The sequence below is a fragment of the Callionymus lyra genome, chromosome 16, assembly GCF_982586985.1.
Source record: "Callionymus lyra chromosome 16, fCalLyr1.hap1.1, whole genome shotgun sequence".
In the NCBI taxonomy this organism is placed as follows: domain Eukaryota; kingdom Metazoa; phylum Chordata; class Actinopteri; order Syngnathiformes; family Callionymidae; genus Callionymus; species Callionymus lyra.
This window is the reverse complement of record NC_141833.1, coordinates 12,092,619-12,114,112: the sequence shown is the minus strand read 5'-3', so window position 1 is coordinate 12,114,112 and position 21,494 is coordinate 12,092,619. Positions and strand designations below refer to the sequence as shown.

Below are 21,494 nucleotides of genomic sequence, written 5' to 3'. Positions count from 1 at the left end.
AAGTAAGTAAGTAAGTAATTAGTATTTATGGAGCGCTTTTCAAGACAAGGGTCACAAAGCGCTTAAACAATCAAACAAATACCCAATAAAATAAGTGCTTAAAAGGTCAAGATAACACAGAGACAAACACAAGACTCTCAGAAAATCAAGAAAAAGCCAAAAAGGTACATTATGAGGAAAGATAGTCGAGAATACATAGAAACAACTCGGGACATTGAGACATTACACTAGTCTGACGCTAGATGTCACCGTTTCATTGAAGCAACACGTGTTAACAGACAATACAGGTTTTCTTAAGTAGATTAAATTGAATATACATTGATATTTTGATAATAAAAACGAGTGATTTTGAAATGTATATATTTCACCGTTGGACCTTATAAGTGTTTAAATGTTTTATCTAAGCTTGTGTTTAGTGGAAAGGGATTAACTGTTGCAGTTTAACACAAAATACTTGACATCATGACGACATTAAATAAGTAAAGTGAATTTAATGATGTGAGCAAGAATAAGAAAAATAAACATTTTATATCCGCTTCTTCTTCTTCTTCCTTTATTTTTAAAACAGAAAAAACTTTTTGTTTTCTCAAGTGATGCCTAATTTGACCTTGAAATGTTCAACGTAAAAGTTCAGATTAAAATAGCCATGAGAGGTTATTAGTGGATGCGTCATCAGAGCGAGATGACACCCTTGAGATCATTTGTGATGCAAATTTTCGACTCACCCAAATAAATGCTTAGCATTGTATGATATTCTATTAACGTCGACGTCATCGTGACCGTGAGCTCATGCAGGAAGGTCGAGCAGGTGGTGACTAACGTGTCTTTACGCTTAATGTGAGAGTGAAGGTCCTAATACATCTAATTAAAGATGACGCAACACCAGACGAGCTGCTTGAGCTCCATCATTGTCGGGGGTTCAAGTGTCTGTCTGCGCCGAAATGTTGGGAACCTCTTCTCGCTTGCGTACCCCACTGACCTAGATTTCGATTGTTTTCTGGCTGAGACAATAGAAGAAATGGTTTCATAACCGAAACACCATTTCTGGGTGTTATTCAACACGATTGTTGTCAAGGTTCTAATTGTGGCGAGAGTTTGTGTTCTTTCTTTAAGAACCTGCTCGCTGGGCTGCGTCGCCCTTGTGCGTGTATAGAAAATTGGTTTTACAAATTGAGTTTGATTATTTAATATGTAAAAAGTACCAGTAAGATTACTGTAATGAATAATTAAGTAGGGTTTTTTTTTAATGCATACTGTAAGAAATTATTTCCAACTTCGTCATTAAGAATTGTAAAAGAACTGGGACGGCCCCTACCTCCCCCAAGGAGATAAAATCACATTAATTATAAAACAGCATACAATCAATTCAAAAAAACAACTCCCATGACTCCACAATACAGATAAAACTTACTAACTATATCAAAATTACACAGGGACGCTAGTTTTTCAATCACTGGTATCCATAAAACAAGCACAACTTACAACCAAAACAACACATTTGGATGCTAAAGTGATCAAAATAGTGTTAAGAGTTTCCATTTTCTGATTGTTACAGCATCTAACCTTAAAGCACTAAAACCAATTGAAGGGAAACACAACAAATTGTCAGCAAAGTTGAATGTATGATGTGAGTTTAAAAAGTTATTCTTTCCTCCTTTTTTTTTTTCTTTGTAGTTCCAATTGTAGCATGTTACGTGTGCAGTTAGTTGACATACAAGTAAATGGGAAAAAAAACAACATTACAACAGGGGAGTCAAACATTCTTGCACTTTGGATAAAAAAGTTGGCGAAAATTGTTGTCGTGAGTCGGATTAAATGAGACAAAACATGCGATATCATGCGAGTGTTTTAATACATTTTAATGGTCATTTTGTTTTTTGAGAAGGTTTTAATTGTCTCTGCTTATATGTGAATATGTGTGTCGGTAAACCTTTTATTTGTAAAGTTCTGAGCCACACAAATTAAGTTACTGGGCCAGATTTCGCTCCTGTGCTTTGAGTTTTAATACTTAAAAGCTTCTGTGTTTCAAATTGAACTCGAGAATGCCACCAGAATTGAACCTGATTTCTTTGTGACATTATCAAGATTTTATGAAAATGTTCATTCATCCGTTTATGTTGCTGATAATCAGAATTGTAAAAAAAAAAAAGAAAAGAGTTTTGGAATATCTTTGACTGCAACTTGAACTACTACTTCAATGAAATAACTACTCTATATAAAAATCCTTTAATTTCCCCCCAAAAATTGACAGTAATGTTATAATTCGGTTCACCTTATGAGTTCTGGTTCTACATTCTGACCTCGACCCAATTTTATGTTGTACACGACACTCAGAAATCTGTCAAAACCATTTAGAACCAACATGGTAGGCAATAAAACTCTATCCACGAGGCTCCATAGTATTACTCCACAAGGCTTCATAGTCACAAAAAGTACAACTAGCCGCCGTCTATCAGTCCAAAAAAAATACAGTGATTCAAGTTAAAATTGTTCTTGATTAGTTTATGGACATCACTGATTTTTCAGTTTAAAACAGTTGATCAAGAATTGAAAAATGAAAATATAATCTAACTTGAGTCCAGCTGTGCAGGAATGTTGTTAAAAGAAATTGGTTCATTGACGATGGAGACGTTTGTCAGAAGCGCAGAAGAAGATGCAGTCGTGGTCCGATGCAGGGACAGTTGGCAGAAGCCAAAAGAATCAAAGGGGCTTCAAAGGCTTAATGGATGGTTGAACGGGGCGGCATGAAAGAGTGCCGCCTCTTTGACCGCCGCCGATTACTGCTCTAGTCTGCCTAAAGCAGCCCTCAGATCTCGGGGTCATCGTGCCGCACGGGTGCATGGAGGGAGCACCCCAGTAAACATGCACATCAAAAGGTCCCCCCCACTGCCGCCCCCCCAACCATAGCATCTCCTCTTCTGCAGCCTCTCTTGGACATCTTGTACTTCTACACAACCAGATGTAACCTCTAGGGGACAAAAGTGCAGCGCCAGCCTCTGAGACCTCAACGTCCACGTCAGCACTTCTGCCGCTAGCGCAGCCTGGTGGCCGCTTGTGACGGCTCGCTTTGATGTGAACAAAGACCGAGCCGCCGCTCTCTTCATCGTTCAGCCATTCAGTTGGCTCAGAAGTGACTCCAATTTGTTGGCCTCCCTTGGATAACGGGTTGGCACAGACTTCTTTTTGGTGCCCAGCTAGATGCTGCCGCTTTTTCAGAACCCAGTGAATCTCGAGGAAATTGAATTTTAATCCCATTAGTCATCTCGACAAGAATTTCACAAGTGTTTATTTATTTGGGTGGAACTGTAGATAAATGGCAATTTTGACTTGATGCATGTAAAAAAAATACTTATTTTATTTATATTATACAAATGTGTCAAAACTCGTGGACCGCTCGAAAATATCACAACCACATTCTATTGGTAACGATTTCGGCCCCTTGTGTGAATGAGTTCGACCCCCAACATCTAGCGTTTCCATTTAAAATAACAACTTTTCCATTTTCAACTGGAGAATTTTAGGTAAATCCAAATTTTCTAGATCTTTGATCATATAAGTCAGTGATTTGAAACGTATTTTAAAAAGGCATTGTTATTTTTTAAATCCAAAGGTGATCCATGTACGGATTCAAAAGTTAAGAAAACTTAATTTGATTTGACTAAAGATTAATAATAGGCATATTTGGGCCCAGAAAACAAACGGTATCAAATTGGGGGACCAAAAAAAAACAGGGTTCCCGAACCTTTATTACACCACGTACCCTTTTAATGTCAGCATTGTTTTTTGAAGCACTGGCCTTCATATAAAATCAACAAAAATAAAATGGCATTGACTGCGAAAAACAAACATTAAGTGCATAAAAAGCTACATGTCATGATAATGCTGAATCAGCAGGTTTCTCTGGAACAAGATGGTCGTATGAGTTTGTGTTTTACACATTTTCTATACTGATTTAGTGAAATTAAAAAAAAATGGCTTCACATTCTAATAACTTTTTTTTTTTCAAATGAAAAATGAACAATTTTTCAGACAGTAATAATAAACAGAAAATAAATGGTGTATCAAATCTCTCACAGACTGTTTGGCCAACGCCCAGTGTTTAGAGACCCCCACTTTAAAGCTCAAACTGCTATACACTGAACTTTGAGTAGTGAGAAGAAGAACAAGGACAATAGTAAGTAAGTGAGTAAATAAGTAATGGTTATTTATAAAGCACCTTTAAGTGGTAGACCTCTAAAGAAATGTCAGTTGTTATTAGACTATTCGGAAACCTTTAAATCAATACATTTATGTGTGGAATGATCAACAGGTTGCAACTCCTCGATGGTTTCTGACGTTTGCATGAGTTGCTCCGACACTTGATAAAACTCAACGTGAGTTCTTGTTGTACTGTATCTTTATGTAACATAAGCAGAGTTCATCAGAGAAAGACAAAAGTGATGTGAACTGACAATATTTTAATGGACGGGATAAAAGACTGTAAGTGATCAATGGCGGCGGCGGCCAAGTGATGCCCGGGGGACAGCTTTGATGTGGGCATCCTCAGAGGGATGCCGAGGACAATGCCCTCTTTCAGTGTGCCGATTGAATGGCAGACACTTCGCTCTCCCTCTCTCTCCCTCCGTCTCCCTCGCTGTCACTCAAACTCCCCACAGATCAGTGCGACGCTTCGGTCCGCCCGACCTTTGTTGACGTCTCCGCATTCCTCCACTCCAATCGCACATCAGGCCATATCCTTATGTACACAACTTTCTCCCTCGTCCCCGTCGCGTTAATTAATTCAAACGACACCCCCTTCTCTGCCGTCCCGGCCAATCGCTACCACTCCCCCCTCCCCTGATCTGGCTCTCTCACCCTCCCTCTGTCTCCTTTCACAGAACCAAACCTCTTTGTGATGTCCAGCCTTGGCAAGTTGTGCCCGATTTGCTGTCACAGTCTTAATGAATTCATCTGTTTGTGTATTGGCCATGGGAGCATTTCTCCCTCCTCCCTGCATGTCCCTCTCTCTCGTTCCTATTCCAGCCCCCTCCCCTCGGCCGGTCTTCCCCTGTGGGACTCTATATATACCAAGGACCACTCCAGGCACCTATTGTTCCCCTACGTAAATTTATAGACAGATGCCCTGCACCGCAGTGAGAGAGAGAGCTCACGCCAGGGGTAGGCAGACCACCACCGCAGAGCTGGACACAGACCACCACGACCTTCCGGCCAGCCTCATCTTCGGCAGAACCTCGACCTCCCCGTCGCTCGCTCGGAGACCCTCGGACCGATCTGTGGCAGGAGTCTGATGTTCTGACATCATGCTGGAGCTGATATTAGTGTTGTTTACGGGGCTGGACTGCTTGTTGGGAGCGCCCACAGGTAGAGAAGTCTACAGGATGCCCCAGAGCGCCCTTAAAGGTACGAAGATTTTTTAAGTCCATTACTGCTCGGGTATGTCGTGATGTTACACAAAATGTTGCAGATTTAGTCCTAGACTTGCAATTTGCAACAACTGTTTTTGTGTTATGCTTAAGTCTGGAGGCAAAACAAACACATTCATGATATTATTTATTACTTTTTGTTCATAAACTCTACAACCGCTGCCCTTATGTATGATCTGTCAAATCATGAAGAAATATTATACCAGCTAAAAGTTTTTTTATTTTTCATGCCAACATGTTACATTTTGATACACCATTTAATTATGCTTCTACAAAAGAAACCCCCTCAACACACACTTTTTTTTGTGACTTTTACACTCAGTAAATGATAAAAATCTTTAATGTTGAGACCTTTAATAGCCTCATTCAGTTATATTGACTTAAGTAAAACATTATTGGACGTTTATTATGGGGCTTAAGTTCTGAAAACTTGTTTTTTTTTTTACTTGTTTATATTAACAGAATTTATTCAAAGTCGTAAACTCAAAATTGCATATTAGGTGCCATCCACCAGCAACGCTTTGCCGCCCAGCCATTCAATCATAGCGGTCACTTTCGTTATAGCAACATAGAAGTAGAATTTAAATACAGTTAATAGAGTAGTGTGTAGAAAGGTGTCGTGGGTCGCTCACCGAAATGTGATTCACTAATTTCTTAGAGTGTGTACAATACCAAGAGCTTTTCTGTTCCGAACTTTAACTAGCAACAATATATTTAAATAACTGTGAGGGAAAAAAAGGTAAATGTAATGATACCAAGGATAGTCATTTACCTGCCATTAAATACACTTGTTAAGAAAGGTCTAGGAAGGTCTAGTCTATCCTCAGATAGTTGCCGAGGGAACTTCTGAGCAGCAGGTGATGCAGTGTGTCTCTGAAGTGTTCGGAACATGAAGCCCGGGTTCTGACTGGGTTAGCGGCCCGTTGCCCCTGCTTCCTCTCTGTGCCCGCCAGCCTCTGCCCCTGGCCCTCTAATTAAGTCTTCAATCAGCACTGTTGTTGTTAGTGGCCTATCCTGTGATGTGTTGCGGCACGGATGGGGGGGGGCTCAAGGGTCAGCGGCACGATTGAAGCGCCGCTGACTGTCTGTAGAAGCATCAACAGCGCACTGAGCGTGAGCTTACTTCCCCACCCGGGATGCCAATGAGCTCAGCGAGCTGCGAAAGCTGCTCTCACACATACCAGATATCGGCGCAAGTTCATGGTCACACCATGATGGATATATTAGGTCTTTATCCAACCATTCATTTAAATATATCCTTATTAAAAGTTGAATTGTTGTTGTATGGACAGAAAAGTGTATTTCTTACGCTGTGCGTCTTCTTTCTCTCGCAGCCTTATCCGACCGAGGCACCGTCGTCTTAGAGGCGGCCATGAGCAGCGCTCTCTCCGCAGTGGACCGTGCATCTTCAGAGAGGAGTCGGGCCGAGGCCGGCTGTAGAGGATGCGCTCCATGCCTCTTCCAAGACTGCGGCCAGCCGTCCGGATCCTGCTGTAAGAACAACTCTTTTAGAACTTGTCACACTGGACTGTGTTCTGACTCTCCTGGTCTCCAGCTTCTCCCTCCAACGCTTTATCCGAGCCCAGCTGCGACGTGATCAGCCGGGCACAGAAGATCCAGGGCGAGGCGGAGCGGAGCTGGGCTCTGAGTCAAGCCTGTGTGTTCTATCAGCACCGCTGCTCCTCCGCGGACCTGGACCGAGAGAGCTGCATCAGGATCATGGGGGAGAGCTGCAGTGCCCGGGTCCTCCAGTGCAGCCTGCTGAACACCATGCAGAACCTGGAGCCTGCGACGCAGACGCGCATGGAAGGTGGGTTTTGGTTTTCCCAAATTGTGTGTTCGTGTTTGCTTATACTATTCTGGTTCTGGCAGCTGTGTGCGGGCAGAGGTCATCCCCCGTTCAGAACACCACTCAGGCTCGGTCCCGGATCGTGGGGGGGTCCCCGGCCGCACCGGGCAGTTGGCCCTGGCTGGTCAACCTGCAGCTAGACGGCGCCCTGATGTGTGGCGGGGTCCTGGTGGACAGTTCTTGGGTGGTCACAGCCGCTCACTGCTTTCATGGGTGAGTCTCTACTAATGTAAGCTACAGATTCACTTGATCTCAGTAGACTTCCTTCTTCTTAAGGCTACAGTGGCCCCTCTTTTACGTTCTGGAAACCACCTAAACTAAACTAAATCCACAAAGTAGTGACCAATTAATTGTTAAGTTCTTTTATATAAACATTTATATGAACTTGTAAACAGTGCATATTAGGATCCAACCCCCCTTAACAACAGCGCTGACTTGTGCAGCTACTATCAGGCTTTGCCGCCCAGCCAAACAATCATAGCTGTCAATCAATTTGACATCATCAACTGATGTATAATTCTCCTTTTTGGGCTATAGGCTAAATTTACAGTCAACACCAGCAGCAAATTATAGCGACATTACTTCTATTTTAGTGAACACAAAATGGGAAGAATGGCAGCAAAAGATCTCACAAAGATAATATAAGTTATACGCAAGTTTCTGTGCGAAAGACAATGTTGAGTTGTTATACTTCAGCTCCTTCTCATCTCAAATATTATTATAATCACTTTTCTAAAAGATAAGGCGCTTTACAAATAAAACAATCTTGATCAGTGCAATTATCTTGTACAAAAAATAATAAAGATAGAAAATGCTCCACATAGTAATAACATAGTATTTGTGTTGTGTGTTGCTCAACACAAATCACAACAAAGAAATTAAATGTCACGTCCTCTTGGTATTTACTGAAGCTATGCTTTATTAATTATTTATCAATTGAAACAAATAATGCCAGGGTGAATTGAAGGGCAGCCACTAGATGTCTCTCTTGTTTCTATATTGAATAAACATTTGCATTCTCTCTGAAACGCTCCTGTCTTCGTAGAAGCCGGAGCGAGAGCTACTGGTCCGCTGTCGTTGGAGACTTTGACATCACCAAGACTGACCCTGATGAGCAAGTCCTCAAGATAAACCGCATCATCCCTCATCCCAAGGTAACAGAAATATATATATAAATGATATAAATTATCAGATCACTAATCATGACTATTTCTCATACCTTTTTTTTTCGCTCAGTTTAATCCAAAGACATACAACAATGACATCGCTTTAGTGGAGCTGACATCGCCCGTCGTCCTGTCCCAACGGGTCACCCCTGTGTGCCTCCCTGCTGGCATGGAGCCCCCGACTGGCAGCCCGTGCCTGGTGGCCGGCTGGGGTACCCTGTACGAGAGTGAGTTGAAGATACCGTTATTGAATTGTTCCTATTTTGCATCACTTATAACGATGTTCCCGGACCAACATTTTAACCTCCTTTTTTTCCAGACGGTCCGATGGCGGACATTGTGATGGAGGCCAAAGTGCCCCTGCTGCCTCAAACTATATGCAAAAGCGCCCTCAGCAAAGAAGAGATCACCAACACCATGTTGTGTGCTGGATATCTTTCCGGGGGAATAGACTCCTGTCAGGTCAGCACCTTCAACCTGTCACTCAAACGGTCATCATTTCCGATACCGTTATTCAAGAAATGCTGTTTGTGTTCTCTAGGGTGATTCCGGAGGGCCTTTGATTTACCAGGACAGAATGTCTGGTCGTTTCCAGCTCTACGGAATAACATCCTGGGGCGACGGATGTGGGGAGAAGGGAAAACCGGGCGTCTACACGCGAGTGGCTGCATTTTCTGACTGGATTCAAACTGAAATACAGAGTGAGTCCATTTCTAAAGACTTAATGGAGTTTAAAGATCAACGTTTTCAACCACGTTTGTCATTGACAGAGTCATTAGGAAGCCGCGAACCAACGTGTCCGGAGCTTTTGAAGACCAACGAGATGTCGGAAGACGAGCAGAGGTCGGAGTTCAGCTCCCTGTGTCGCTTCTACACGCTGACCTGTCCGCCCGGTCACACCGACAGCGCCTGCAGTCGCATGGCGGAGGACAAGTGCCTCACTCGCTTCAAGAAATGTCGTAAGTTTAAAGTATGTAAGGGAGTGTAAAGCACGTGGAATGAGAGGTAAAATGATCAAGTTGTTTGGTTTTTGTTCTAGAGCTGCGCTCCTTCCTGCAAACCTTGCTGGACTTGCTCCAGAGAGCTGAGGACTACATCAGGGACAAAGTGGATTTGACGTTCTTCACCCAGACCCTTCCACAGCTGGTGGAGCACATCTACAGCACGGCGTTCCCTCACACGCGAGAAAAGAGGGACGTCGGTGCGATCCACGGTCTCACGGAGACAAGAGGTACGTTCCTGACCGTCGACTGGGATTCACAAGATCTTCCGTTGGATCTTCTGATCTGTGTTTTCAATGCTCATAGGAGGTGATACCAAGGAGCAGGACCCTGCAGTAGCGCCGCCGCCCTTCTTCGGTAACCTCGGACCATCGGTGGACGACTGGGGAAACTATCTGAATAAAATCTCCGAAGACATGGAAAACTTATCCGACATGAGCACAAGACTGGAAGGAAAGATTTTCTTTCAAGTGAGTTCAATAAATCAGACTTTAAATCATCATGCGTCGAACTCCAAATCTGTCATTTTATGGGGTTTGACGATTGTTGGCTCGAGGCAATGAAGAATAATGTGCATGTTTATATGTTGATCTATAGATTTATATGTGCTTAAGAGAAGATAATTAATATGGATTAAGAAGCTTTTAATAACAGTAAAAATAATGTTGAACGAAATAAATTTACTTGGTGAGTGTTAGTGTGATAGTGGAGGACAAACACAGGGATGATAAGATATATTGAGCCTCACAGAATAAAAACAACAATATTGCAGATACATATTTACAATTACGGACAGTATTGTAAGGCTATTGGGCTCAGTTAAATGAAAATAAATTATTAAGACTGATGCGTTTTGGTATTCTGTATCTGAGACAATCCATAATTTATACAATAACATTTTGCCTTTGGGCACAATAATACCTTTTTTCTGTTATTTTATGTTGGTAAGCAAAAGACGTCTGCAGCTGCTATCAAACCAAAAGTTGAAACCATTTTTTAGGAAAGAGACTAGTTTGTGTATGTACGATAGCAACTCCAGTTTTAGATGATACTAATACTCAACAACTACTAAGGTTCTGGGTACCCAGAGGTTTTTCCAATTCTTCTTGAAGATGTTCAGTTAAGAAAACGTTTACTCTTTTCAGGGAGAGGACATCTCAGTTCACAAGTTGGAGGAGCAATATCACTCGGTTATCTCCGTTTTGCGTTCAAAACTGGACTCTAAAGAGCCACCTCCAATCCTCCACTTGGACACCTCGTTTCTTAAAGAAGCTCCACCATCTTCACCTACAACTTCCATCGTGGCCGAAGTCCCAAACACAACGGACGCCGTCCCCATTTCTCCCAAACCCTGGTCCCTTTTATCAGCTCTCATGGTGGAGATAAAGAATCTAAAAGATCAAAATGAAATGTTGACCACAGACGTGCCACAAGGTCAAGACGCTCCTACTCTTTCATGGGACACCATAGTGGACTACCCTTCTTGGGCTGACAAAGAACCTTCTTCATTGTCTCAAACTCAGTCCACAAACACGCTAAAGTCGGACACAAGTGTCGACTCTCAGGAGACGACAGGACGACCAAAAAAGATTCTGCAGAGGAAATATCGAAGTCTTCTACGCAAGAGACAAACATCATTGGCGAGTGGGAAAGGTACTGGTCTAGAGAAGTCTTCAGGTTTTAGATTTACTTTTATCTAATTTTCTCTCCTGTCTTCCAGTTTGTCCAGCGGTGAGAGAGAGTTCTCATCAGGTCAGCCAAGTTAGAGACTCATACCAGTGGGTACTGAACATCCCAAACAAGAACCTGAGGATGAACTTTCAAGAGGTAAACAACAAACAACATTTTAAGTTAACACTTTTTTACGTATTTATTTTTTCCAGGTTTTGGTGGATCTAAGTTCCAAAAATGACAGAGGGCTCTATCAGGCTCGAGTGAGAGCTTCAGTAGGGGGAAAACCCTTGACTTTCTACACTCTTGTCGGCCTGGAAAATGAGTCATTTTACCGCAGCGTGCCGAGGATCATCGCGGTGGCCCTGGATGCACTCAAGACCTGATTTACTTAAAACACAACAAACAAATGTCCTGCCCCTCCAACATATCTGTTACCTCATCCCCCATCATTCTTCATAAGTTATTCGATATAACCTTCTGTTCTTTCTCACTGGACTCCTTGTTTGAAGCGCTCTGTCCATCTTAGGGGCTGTTTTAAAAACATGAATGTATCCGTCAAACTCCCCAAACTAACTAACTTATGAATCTGTACAAAGGATAAGTTATTATTTTTACAAAGGTTGAGCCTCTTGTGAAGACTGTACATATATATATATATTTCAGGTTATCTTAATTCACATCTTATTTATTTGTATAGAACAAATCATTTGTATTTTTGTAAAATAAAATCTATAAATATACCCTAATAAAAAAAAGTGTTCATCATTATTTCAAGTGTGGTTGATCCAGTGGACGCCATGTTTCTCTCGGTTAACAGTGCTGCTAATTCTTGCAACTTAAGAGGGTCACAAATGTATTTACACACGATGGAGAGCTGATTGGTTCCCCTTCTGACCCCACTCTGACCTTCTGTCTTTGGGCCATTTAAGTGTGAGCTTTCCCATCAACACAGCAGCTGCTTCAACAAGCCTCCACCCATCCTCCCAAAACTTTACTCCTTATTCCAGGACGGTAACTGGACCCTCAGCTGTGAGTCCTTTATTGTCCGCGATGAAGAAACATTTCCCGTCTGGACACGATATAAAAGGCGCTCGACATGGAAGGAGATAAGCCAAAGTTATCATGAGGCTACTCGAAAATAAATCAAGTACAACGGCGTTAACTGCCTCGACATCATTGTTCTTAAGTGTGTAAGTGTTGTGTGTTGCGTGGCTGGAGAGTGTTAATGTGCGAGTCGTGACGCATGCCGGTGACAAACGACAAATGTACCCTCGACATTAGCCAACCTCTGACAAGGTTTGCTGTAAATGGACGAGGTTTACCACCTGTTGTCTTGTTTTTTTTTACAACATCTCTCACACACCTTTCCAGTCACTTCTTTTTGCCTTAGCAAGTGTATAAATTCGATCACAAATGGAAAATGTGTTTGTTAGAATCGACTGCCGCTGAGCTAATTTTGTCCGCTGTGTGTGTCTTATTTTATTACCCCGAATGAAGATGCCAGTGTAGCTATTGTAGACTGACAATGGCTGAAGGCAAAAGCACAAAAAATCCATACAGATTACAACATCCAAATTGTGTTTGTGCCCGTGTGTGTGTGTGTGTGCTGTTGTGACAGCTGGCTATGCAGTACTGGAAATAAACTCTTGGATTTAAAGCCCAACAATCATCACGCCGACCCTCCCCACCCCTCCACCATAACTTCCCTTCCTCTAAACCACAACTCAGTCTGCGGGAAAACACACACTGTATCATACACACACACACACACGACCAGGTGCCAGAAGCTCCGTCAAAGCAGCATCAGTGACCGTAGAGTTTCTGAGTCGAACACAGATGGATCCTGGACCCACGATCTCACTTTCGCTCCTCATCAGGGTGTTGATGGTTTCTAGCACAGGTAAGAGCTTTTGTTGACTTTTATCTCGATGTTGACTTCGATACAATAATAAGTATATACAAGTTAATATGAACCGACAACCGTACTTATCTTCTCCATTCAAATCGCTTTTGGAGAGCATATGATATATACTTGTCTTAGATGTGGCATTATGTAAGGTTATTAACATTATTTTAGGTACATTTTTATCCTCAACAATGGTAAGAAGAATTCCTTAGGCTGTAAGATTGTCAAGCTGATAGACAGAAAACATTCTCCAATGCAAAGTCCACAGCGTTAATAGTCACGCCTTAACCAATGCTTTATTAAAGAAAAATTATGAATAAAAATTGTAAATTTGTGTTTCATCAAAGCTATGTGTGCGATTATTAGTAACTCAAATAAAATTAATATAAATAAAAAATAGTTCAATATAAGACTTGGCCACAAGCCGGGGAAACTTTGACTATTTTTTGTCATTCATCAAAATGTTATCTATATTTTAGCTTTATGTATTTTTGTGTTATGTCACTGAATTGCTAGAAATGAACAGACGATAATATTTATTTAGAAATCTGTTTTATCGTAATAATATGATCAAAGCTATATAAATAGTAATGTTTCTTATAATGATTATGTTTAATCTTTATATATTCAAATGTTATCCTACATTTGAGAACCCAGACGTAATTTACTATAACACTAATTTAACATGTATTTTATATTAAGATTCATCTTAAAAAGTAGAAAACCGGAATTAAAAGACAAGTTTGTGCTTATAACAGTATATGCAATGTTTTACTAAAATGAAATTCCCATTTCTCAATGATATGATGACCGGTTCAAAAGGAAATAGATGCGTTTATAAATATATGTGTCGTTAATAAGGATTTTGCTTGTAAATGTAAACTACTTCTTCATGATTCGCCTCAAAGATTAATAGTGTACAAGAAAGGAAGCCAAATTTGTTTTTCTTTGCATGTTCTGTAAATATTTAGATATTATGAGAATCATATTTATTCCACAGATTGTCTTGTTTCGTGCCGTTCACGTCATCTCAAAACTTAAAATGTGTGTCTCTTGTGTTTCTTACCTATGTTAGCGTCGGCCCTGAACCTCGAAGGAGAGCTGTTCAAGGATCTAATGCAGGGTTACAACAAGAATGTTCGGCCCATGGAGACGAGCGGCGACGTCACTCAGGTGGACATCAAGATGACTCTCACCAACCTCATCTCGCTGGTGAGATCATAGCAGCGTACTTTTGTTAAGATACAAACAAAAGAATCTGTAACGACTACATATATCAATGCAGAGCGAAAAGGAAGAAGCCCTGACGACCAGCGTCTGGATAGAAATGGTAAGAAAACAAACTATGTTTTTACGAGAAGACGGACTGAAGAGTTTTCTGTGAGCAGCAATGGTGCGACTACAGACTACGATGGGACCAGCCCCCGAGGTCAGAGGTGTATAAGAACCTCACATCTGAGCTGCGTGTCCCTTCCAAGAGCATCTGGCTGCCTGACATCATACTAGAAAACAAGTAAGAACGGGGTTACGTCCACATCTGTACAACAACAAGATTGTCGTTCGATTGGTCAGGACTGACGGCGTGGAAGACTGTTACCTTGGACCGTGTTATTGTCTGCAGATTACAGCACATGCATCTGCTGCCGGAGCCAGGGTTTGTGTTGACAACAGGCTGTGTGTTGTGAACATTTGTGTGCTGGTTCTGGCAGACGTGCAGAACCTACAGACTCGCTGCCAATGATCTGTCCCTACACAGGCATCCACTCGACGGCTTTTCCCAGTGACACAAAACAACATGTGTGAGAAATAATCGAAAGTTTGAAAATTTCACAGCGTGGACGGACAGTTTGAAGTTGCACTTTACTGCAACGCTCTGGTGTCTCCTAACGGATGCGTCTACTGGCTTCCTCCCGCGATCTACCGGAGCGCCTGTGCCATCACGGTCAACTACTTCCCCTTCGACTGGCAGAACTGCACCATGAAGTTCCGGTGGGTACAACTTTCATAACAAATGAATCCGTAACATGTCTTTTTTTGTACTGTTTTTTAGCTCAATATGTGTGTAAGAAAAGTCTCTTTTAAGTATTTTGGATTAATATACTGTATATTGGATTTTTACTTTAAATTGTAGTTTATGTCCAATTTTTGTCTTACATTTGTCTTGAATTATTTTTATCATACTTTGAACATTTTACTTATAGCAAGTAACAGTACTGGAATAAACATTAAAAAACCTCCTTATTAAACAGTAAATAATCTCATTTTGTGTGCAAAGTTTTTCCTCTTTTATCAAGTAGTCACATTTATTTGCATTAAAACGTTTCTTTCTTTATAGACAAGTTAATGTACAATATGATGTTTTAATTCATTTAAAAAACTAAACTAAGTATTTACTATATTTTCTTTTTTTATTGACCATTAAGGCTAAATCTTGAGCTTTCTTTTATCCAAACTAGCAAAAAACAATGAACGAATCGTGTCAACAATAGCAAATTAGCTTGTTTAGCTCGTTTAGCATATTTTAAAGTTAGACACAAAAACGTTGCAAACACCAAACTGTCACAAAAGTAGGTCAACATACCTTCAGTTCTGTCTCCTGGAGGTTTTAAAATATCACAACACGACGCTGTTAGTTTAAAAAAAACTAACAAAGTAACAGCTATATTTTTGTATACTTAATTAAAATGTCACCGGAAATCTCGTATCAAATTAAAAGCACCGGAAATGCGTAAACAATTACATGGAAACGATGTTTATCTTCTATCCACTTGGATTTTAATATCGCTCTAGCTGACTCTATTTAAGAAATAAGTAAGCAATATCTTTATTTTTATCTGGTGAAACTGAACATTTATAATTTGTGGTAGACTTTTATTTTTTTCCCTTAATAACATTGTTGAAATGATTGTGTATATTTTAACATAGAAGATATGATTTACATTAGTTAACACAAATGTAGGTTAAAGTTTTAGCGTAAATGTTTTACGCAATAATCGGCTTATTTATTGTCAATGCTTTTTTATGTTGACTTGAAAAGAATACGTTTATAATAAGTTGAAAAAAAAGAATACATTTAAGCACTAGTGGCCCTAAAAATACAATTATTATTTAATGTGTTGTAGTTTTATGATTATTACTTACGTTTTTCATGATAATAAACACACTGTGAGTGTGTATTGACTACTCTGTTTCATTAAACAAGCATTTAAATGTATTTTCACACACGCCTGTTAAGAATTTGTCCAAAACAAATAAAGATATTCATTATTTTGTCAGGTCGCAGACTTACAGCGCCAATGAGATAGAAATGGTTCTGAAAGAGGAGGACGATCAGATCCTGGAGTGGGTGGACATCGACCCAGAGGCCTTCACAGGTAAGAAGACTCTTTGAAGGCATCACGTGAGGTTGACGTGTCTTGTGATGCCAGAGAACGGCGAGTGGGTCATCAAACACAGACCGGCTAAGAAGGTGATCAACGACCAGTACACCAAGGATGACCTGGAGTACCAGGAGGTTCTGTTCTTCCTCATCATCCAGAGGAAACCTCTCTTCTACATCATCAACATCATCTCGCCCTGCGTGCTCTTCTCCTCCCTCGTCCTGCTGGTCTACTACCTTCCCGCCAAAGGTGTTTTCATCGTAAGTTCACTCTTGGTAACGCGTGGTTTCACGAACTCTGGTCGGCAGCTGGAGGTCAGAAGTGCACCATGTCCATCGTCAACCTCTTGGGTCAGACCGTGTTCCTGCTCCTCATCGCTAAGAAGGTCCCGGAGACTTCCAATGCAGTCCCTCTGATTGGAAAGTGAGTGGTTTTCGATTTACCAGACCAATCCAATCGAGCACTGAGTCACTCAATCGAACCTTTAAATGTGAAAGTATCATTAACAGCAGAAATCTTACTTTTCTTTGGATTTGAATTAACACGTTGTCACGTGATCGTCTGCGTGTCGCTCGATTGGCCGAAAGTTCAATCAAGTAGCTCGGTACTCCTTTGGTATTGTCTGGTGGCGCATCTATACTAATATCTTTATATTGAATTTAAAATGTTATACATTTAGATTTTGAGATTTTTCGTTTTGATTATTGGAAATATTGTGCAAATGTTTTTTATCATATTTCATATTTTCATTTAGAAATTTATTTATGTTTTATTCGAATTTTTATATTGAATTTAAAAGGTTATAAATGTAAAAATATAGAATTTAGACATTTTTCGTTTTGATTATTGGAAATAGAATATCAAGCTACATGTTCATATTTATTATCGTATTTCATATTTTCATTTTGAAAATATTAAAAATGTTATTCGAATTTCTATATTGAATTTAAAATGTTATAAATTAAATAATACAGAACTTAGAGTTTGTTCAATTGAATTATTGGAAATAGAAAATCAAGCAATTTATTATCATATTTCATATTTTAATTTTCAATACATTTACATTTTTATTCAAATATAGAGGATTGACAAATTCAACCTTTCATTTTACAATAATACTATATTCTAATTCTAATATTTATTATTAAAATAAAATACTTAAAAATCAATAACATTATAATAAACATCAACATGTATTCACTTTCTATGCCACTTAATCTGTTATTGGGGTCACGGGGGGCGGAGCCTATCCCAGTTTCATCGAGCATGAGGCAGGGGACACACTGGACAGGACACCATTCTGTCCGGGGCAGACAACCACTCACACACACACTCATACCAACGTCCTCAAGTTCCCAATCAACCACTGTATGTTTTTGGACTGAGGGAGGAAACCGGAGTAAACCACGCAACACGGGGAGAACATACTACTCCAAACAGAAACGTGTATATTTTCCATCACTTTATTGACGATGACTTTAAACTAACGCTGACCTGCAGGTACCTGATGTTCGTGATGTCGGTGACGACCATGGTGGTGATGAACTGTGTGATCGTCCTCAACGTCTCCCTGAGGACGCCCAACACTCACAGGATGAGTGACGGTGTCCGGAGGGTGAGTTTATTTTCATGAGTTTTCTTCATCAACTGAGTGACCCCCAGGGTCGCCCCCCCTTTAGATCCTCCTCAACATCCTGCCCCGGCTGCTCCGGATGCAAATAAGGCCCTCGAGACCGGAGGACGACAGAAACCCGGACGGCGTCGACTCCGGGAATCACGTGAACGGCGTTTCTCTGGTTCCTCGCCACCGGCGCCGGAGCTCCATGAGCCTCATCAACAAGGCCGAGGAGTACGTGTTCAAGACGGCGAGGACGGAGCTCATGTTCGCCCGACTGAAGGAGAGGCACGGACTCATGAAGACGGTGCTGGACAAGATACGTACGTGATCACACGGAGGAGGGTTTAACCATCATGTTCACGTCTCGTTTCTCTGGCCCGCTACAGAAGACGGACTCTCGGGAGGAACCGTGGAGCAGATCGGCGCCAGTCTGGCCAAGGCCTCGCCGGAGCTGAGGCAGTGCGTGGCCTCGTGCAAACACATCGCAGAGACCGCTCGCCAGCAAAACCACTTCCAAAGTGTACGTGTCAACATCATGGAAGTGGATCAGATAACATTTTAGAATGTTGAGATGTTCATATTTAGTTAAATAATTTCAAAACAAAGACAAAACAACATAATTTTTGATATAAAAATGTGCTAAATTGCTTAAAATACGTTTGTTTCTTTATCAGAAATCATCATTTTATGACACAACAGCATTTTTCGACATAAAAATATGATTTTATTTGGATTAAAAATGTGCTAAATTGCATAAAATACGTTTGTTTCTTTATCAAACATCATAACTTAATGCCAAAACAACATCATTTTTAATAGAAAAAAATTATAAATAAATTAAAATACATTTGTTTCTTCAGAAATAATAATAATTTTAAGACAAAATAACAATTTTGTGTATAGAAAGTTGCTAAAATATATATAATAATATGGAAAAGTTTAATTTGCTTTTATTGAATAATTTGATTTTATATTTTATATTGGTTGATTTTTAAAAATATATATATAATTTAATATAAGACAATAAATTACACATAAAAATATATATTTTTAATTCCATATTTTTTAATTCGTAGCCTTTTGAATTAAATTTTTGTAAAATTGGACCTTGAATTTCAGACTTTCAGACTATGCTTAAAAAAAAAGAATAAATTGAAAAAATTCAAATAAAAAAATAAATGTAATTCAACCTTTCAATATACAAATTAACTAGACAACTAAATAGACAACAATGAGACATTAACAACAACATTAAAAAGCAAAGAAAAATCAAACATTTCGATGATAAATTCCATATTATAAAGATATATTTCCATACATCACACACTACTATTCTCACTATTGAGTAATTACACAATCCTTGTTTCCCAGGAGAACGAGGAGTGGTTCCTGGCGGCCCGGGTGATTGACAGGGCCTGCTTCATCGTCATGGCTCTGGTGTTCTTCATCGGCACCATCGGCATCTTCCTGATGGGTCACTTTAACCAGCCGCCCTCGTCGCCCTTCTTGGGAGACCCCAAAAAGTATCTTCCCTTTGTAAACGATGTGACCGAGAACAAGAGTTCATGATCGGATCCAAAGAAATATGCTCATCGATTGTTTTTTTTTATTGATAACTCTGGACAATGAAGGTTTGTTTAAGATCAGTTGTTGTTTTATTGGGTCTGTTTTATTTTTGATTTTGGGCTGGATCTAGCAACCCTTCTATGATGGTGAAGTCTTTTTTTGACAAAACAACATCACTTTTTATATAAAAAAGGTGCTAAATTGCATAAAATACATTTGTTTCTTTATCAAAAATCATCATTTAATGACACCACAACTGCATTTTTTATATAAAAAGGTGCTAAAATATATACAATACATGTTTTTCTTTTGCAATAATCATAATTTTACAACATAAAACATATTTGGTTTAAAATGTGCTAAAATATATATAATACATATGTTTCTTTATAAATAATTATAATTGTATAACATATTAACATCATTTTTAAATACAAAGTTGCTAAAATATATATAATACATTTTTTTCTTTAGCAACAATCATAATTCTATGACATAACATAATTTTTGATATAAACAAGGTGCTAAATTGCATGGATCACATTTGTTTCTTTAGCAAATATCATAGTTTTACGACATAAAAACATTGTTTTTGACATAAACAAGGTGATAAATTGCATAAATACATTTGTTTCTTTAGCAAATATCACTAAAAAGTCTTGTGTTGAATTTCACATCTGCTCTTTCGCCTCCTTGACAGCATTGAAATGTATATTTATTGTGTATTGATTTTTGGAATAAATGAGTTTGGAGCTAATCCTACATGTCAATCCAACATTCATTTAAAAAAAATCTATTTATGAAGATTAAAAATGGATTCATTTATTGAAGCTGACGTTCTAGACAAGATCTTGGCAGCAGCGTGTTAATTCTACGTCCTGTTCTCTGACAAAAGACTGGTCCGGTTGGTTGCTATGGCAACTGTACTTGAATAGCGAGTCGGAGTGAAGAGTTAAAACTTTGGGCTCTTTGTTGATCTCACTCTGCAGGTCGGAGCATCTTTGTGAGGTGAGTTTCTAACTTTACAAGTTCATCGCCAACATATTCACTGAAAAGGTTAAATGTTTACGTTGTTGCTGTAACTTTCTGTGGTTTAAATTGTTTAAATGTAATGGTCTGTGTTGTTTTATTGATTTTTATTATGTACTTTTGATTATTTATTTTGTCCGTACATTAACAAACATGATGTTAAGTGAAAAAACAAAAGCAAAGTACACACAAAAAATGAATATTGCATTTATAAGAAACCATAAATAAAATTAAATAATAAGCCAGATCATGAATGTTAGTGATAGTTCATGTTAACTACATCCTAATGCTAAACAACTATATTTACAATAACAGAAATGAATTAAGTGATGTTTGATTTACTGATGTTTATGTCTTTAATCACCATCTTAAAACGAATTAATTTAACATTTTATGTGGGTTCTATTTTTTTTATTTATATAGCGCTTTTCGAGACCAGGGTCACAAAGCGCTTTAACAATCAAAACAATACTCAAAAAAGTACATACTTTAAAGATCAAGATAATACTGAGAACAACACAGGAGTTCCAGAAATTCAAGGAAAAGCCTGAACAAATAGAAACGTCTTAAGATGTTTCTTAAAGGAGTCAGTAGATCCATCAAGCGCAGTATTCAAGTTCCCTCTTAGGTATTTCTGTCCTGTTTTATGTGTGTATTTAGGTCATATTTATTAGTCAGCAGCATAATTCCCAAAATTAAAAAATGTTTTTGTCTTTTATTTGTATGACTCCATAAAGCACAAAACAAGAACATTTATCTTTAAATAAAATAATAGTCTCATCAAATGGGATCAAATGTCTTTAATCAAAGATTTTATTTATATAATAATATAAATTAAAGTGCTTTTCTACAATATCTTTACTTTTCATGTTTCAATAATAC

General features: G+C 39.2%; 2 protein-coding genes across 2 annotated transcripts; both read left to right on the top strand.

Annotated features, from left to right (window-relative positions):
- The first annotated feature begins 5,107 nt into the window (after positions 1 to 5,107).
- Positions 5,108 to 11,783, top strand: prss56 (serine protease 56). Its single transcript, XM_087810562.1, has 14 exons — positions 5,108 to 5,400; positions 6,758 to 6,916; positions 6,979 to 7,233; positions 7,296 to 7,485; positions 8,318 to 8,426; positions 8,509 to 8,665; positions 8,758 to 8,900; positions 8,980 to 9,139; positions 9,209 to 9,397; positions 9,478 to 9,669; positions 9,749 to 9,909; positions 10,585 to 11,092; positions 11,160 to 11,266; positions 11,323 to 11,783. Exons 1-14 carry the CDS (start codon positions 5,301 to 5,303, stop codon positions 11,494 to 11,496), a joined length of 2,604 nt encoding a protein of 867 aa, XP_087666688.1. The 5' UTR covers positions 5,108 to 5,300; the 3' UTR covers positions 11,497 to 11,783.
- Positions 11,784 to 12,871: 1,088 nt separating this feature from the next.
- Positions 12,872 to 20,071, top strand: chrng (cholinergic receptor, nicotinic, gamma). Its single transcript, XM_087810563.1, has 12 exons — positions 12,872 to 13,013; positions 14,095 to 14,231; positions 14,305 to 14,349; positions 14,408 to 14,532; positions 14,853 to 15,008; positions 16,296 to 16,393; positions 16,448 to 16,648; positions 16,708 to 16,822; positions 17,900 to 18,014; positions 18,079 to 18,337; positions 18,404 to 18,537; positions 19,389 to 20,071. Exons 1-12 carry the CDS (start codon positions 12,950 to 12,952, stop codon positions 19,584 to 19,586), a joined length of 1,647 nt encoding a protein of 548 aa, XP_087666689.1. The 5' UTR covers positions 12,872 to 12,949; the 3' UTR covers positions 19,587 to 20,071.
- The last annotated feature ends 1,423 nt before the right edge of the window (positions 20,072 to 21,494 follow it).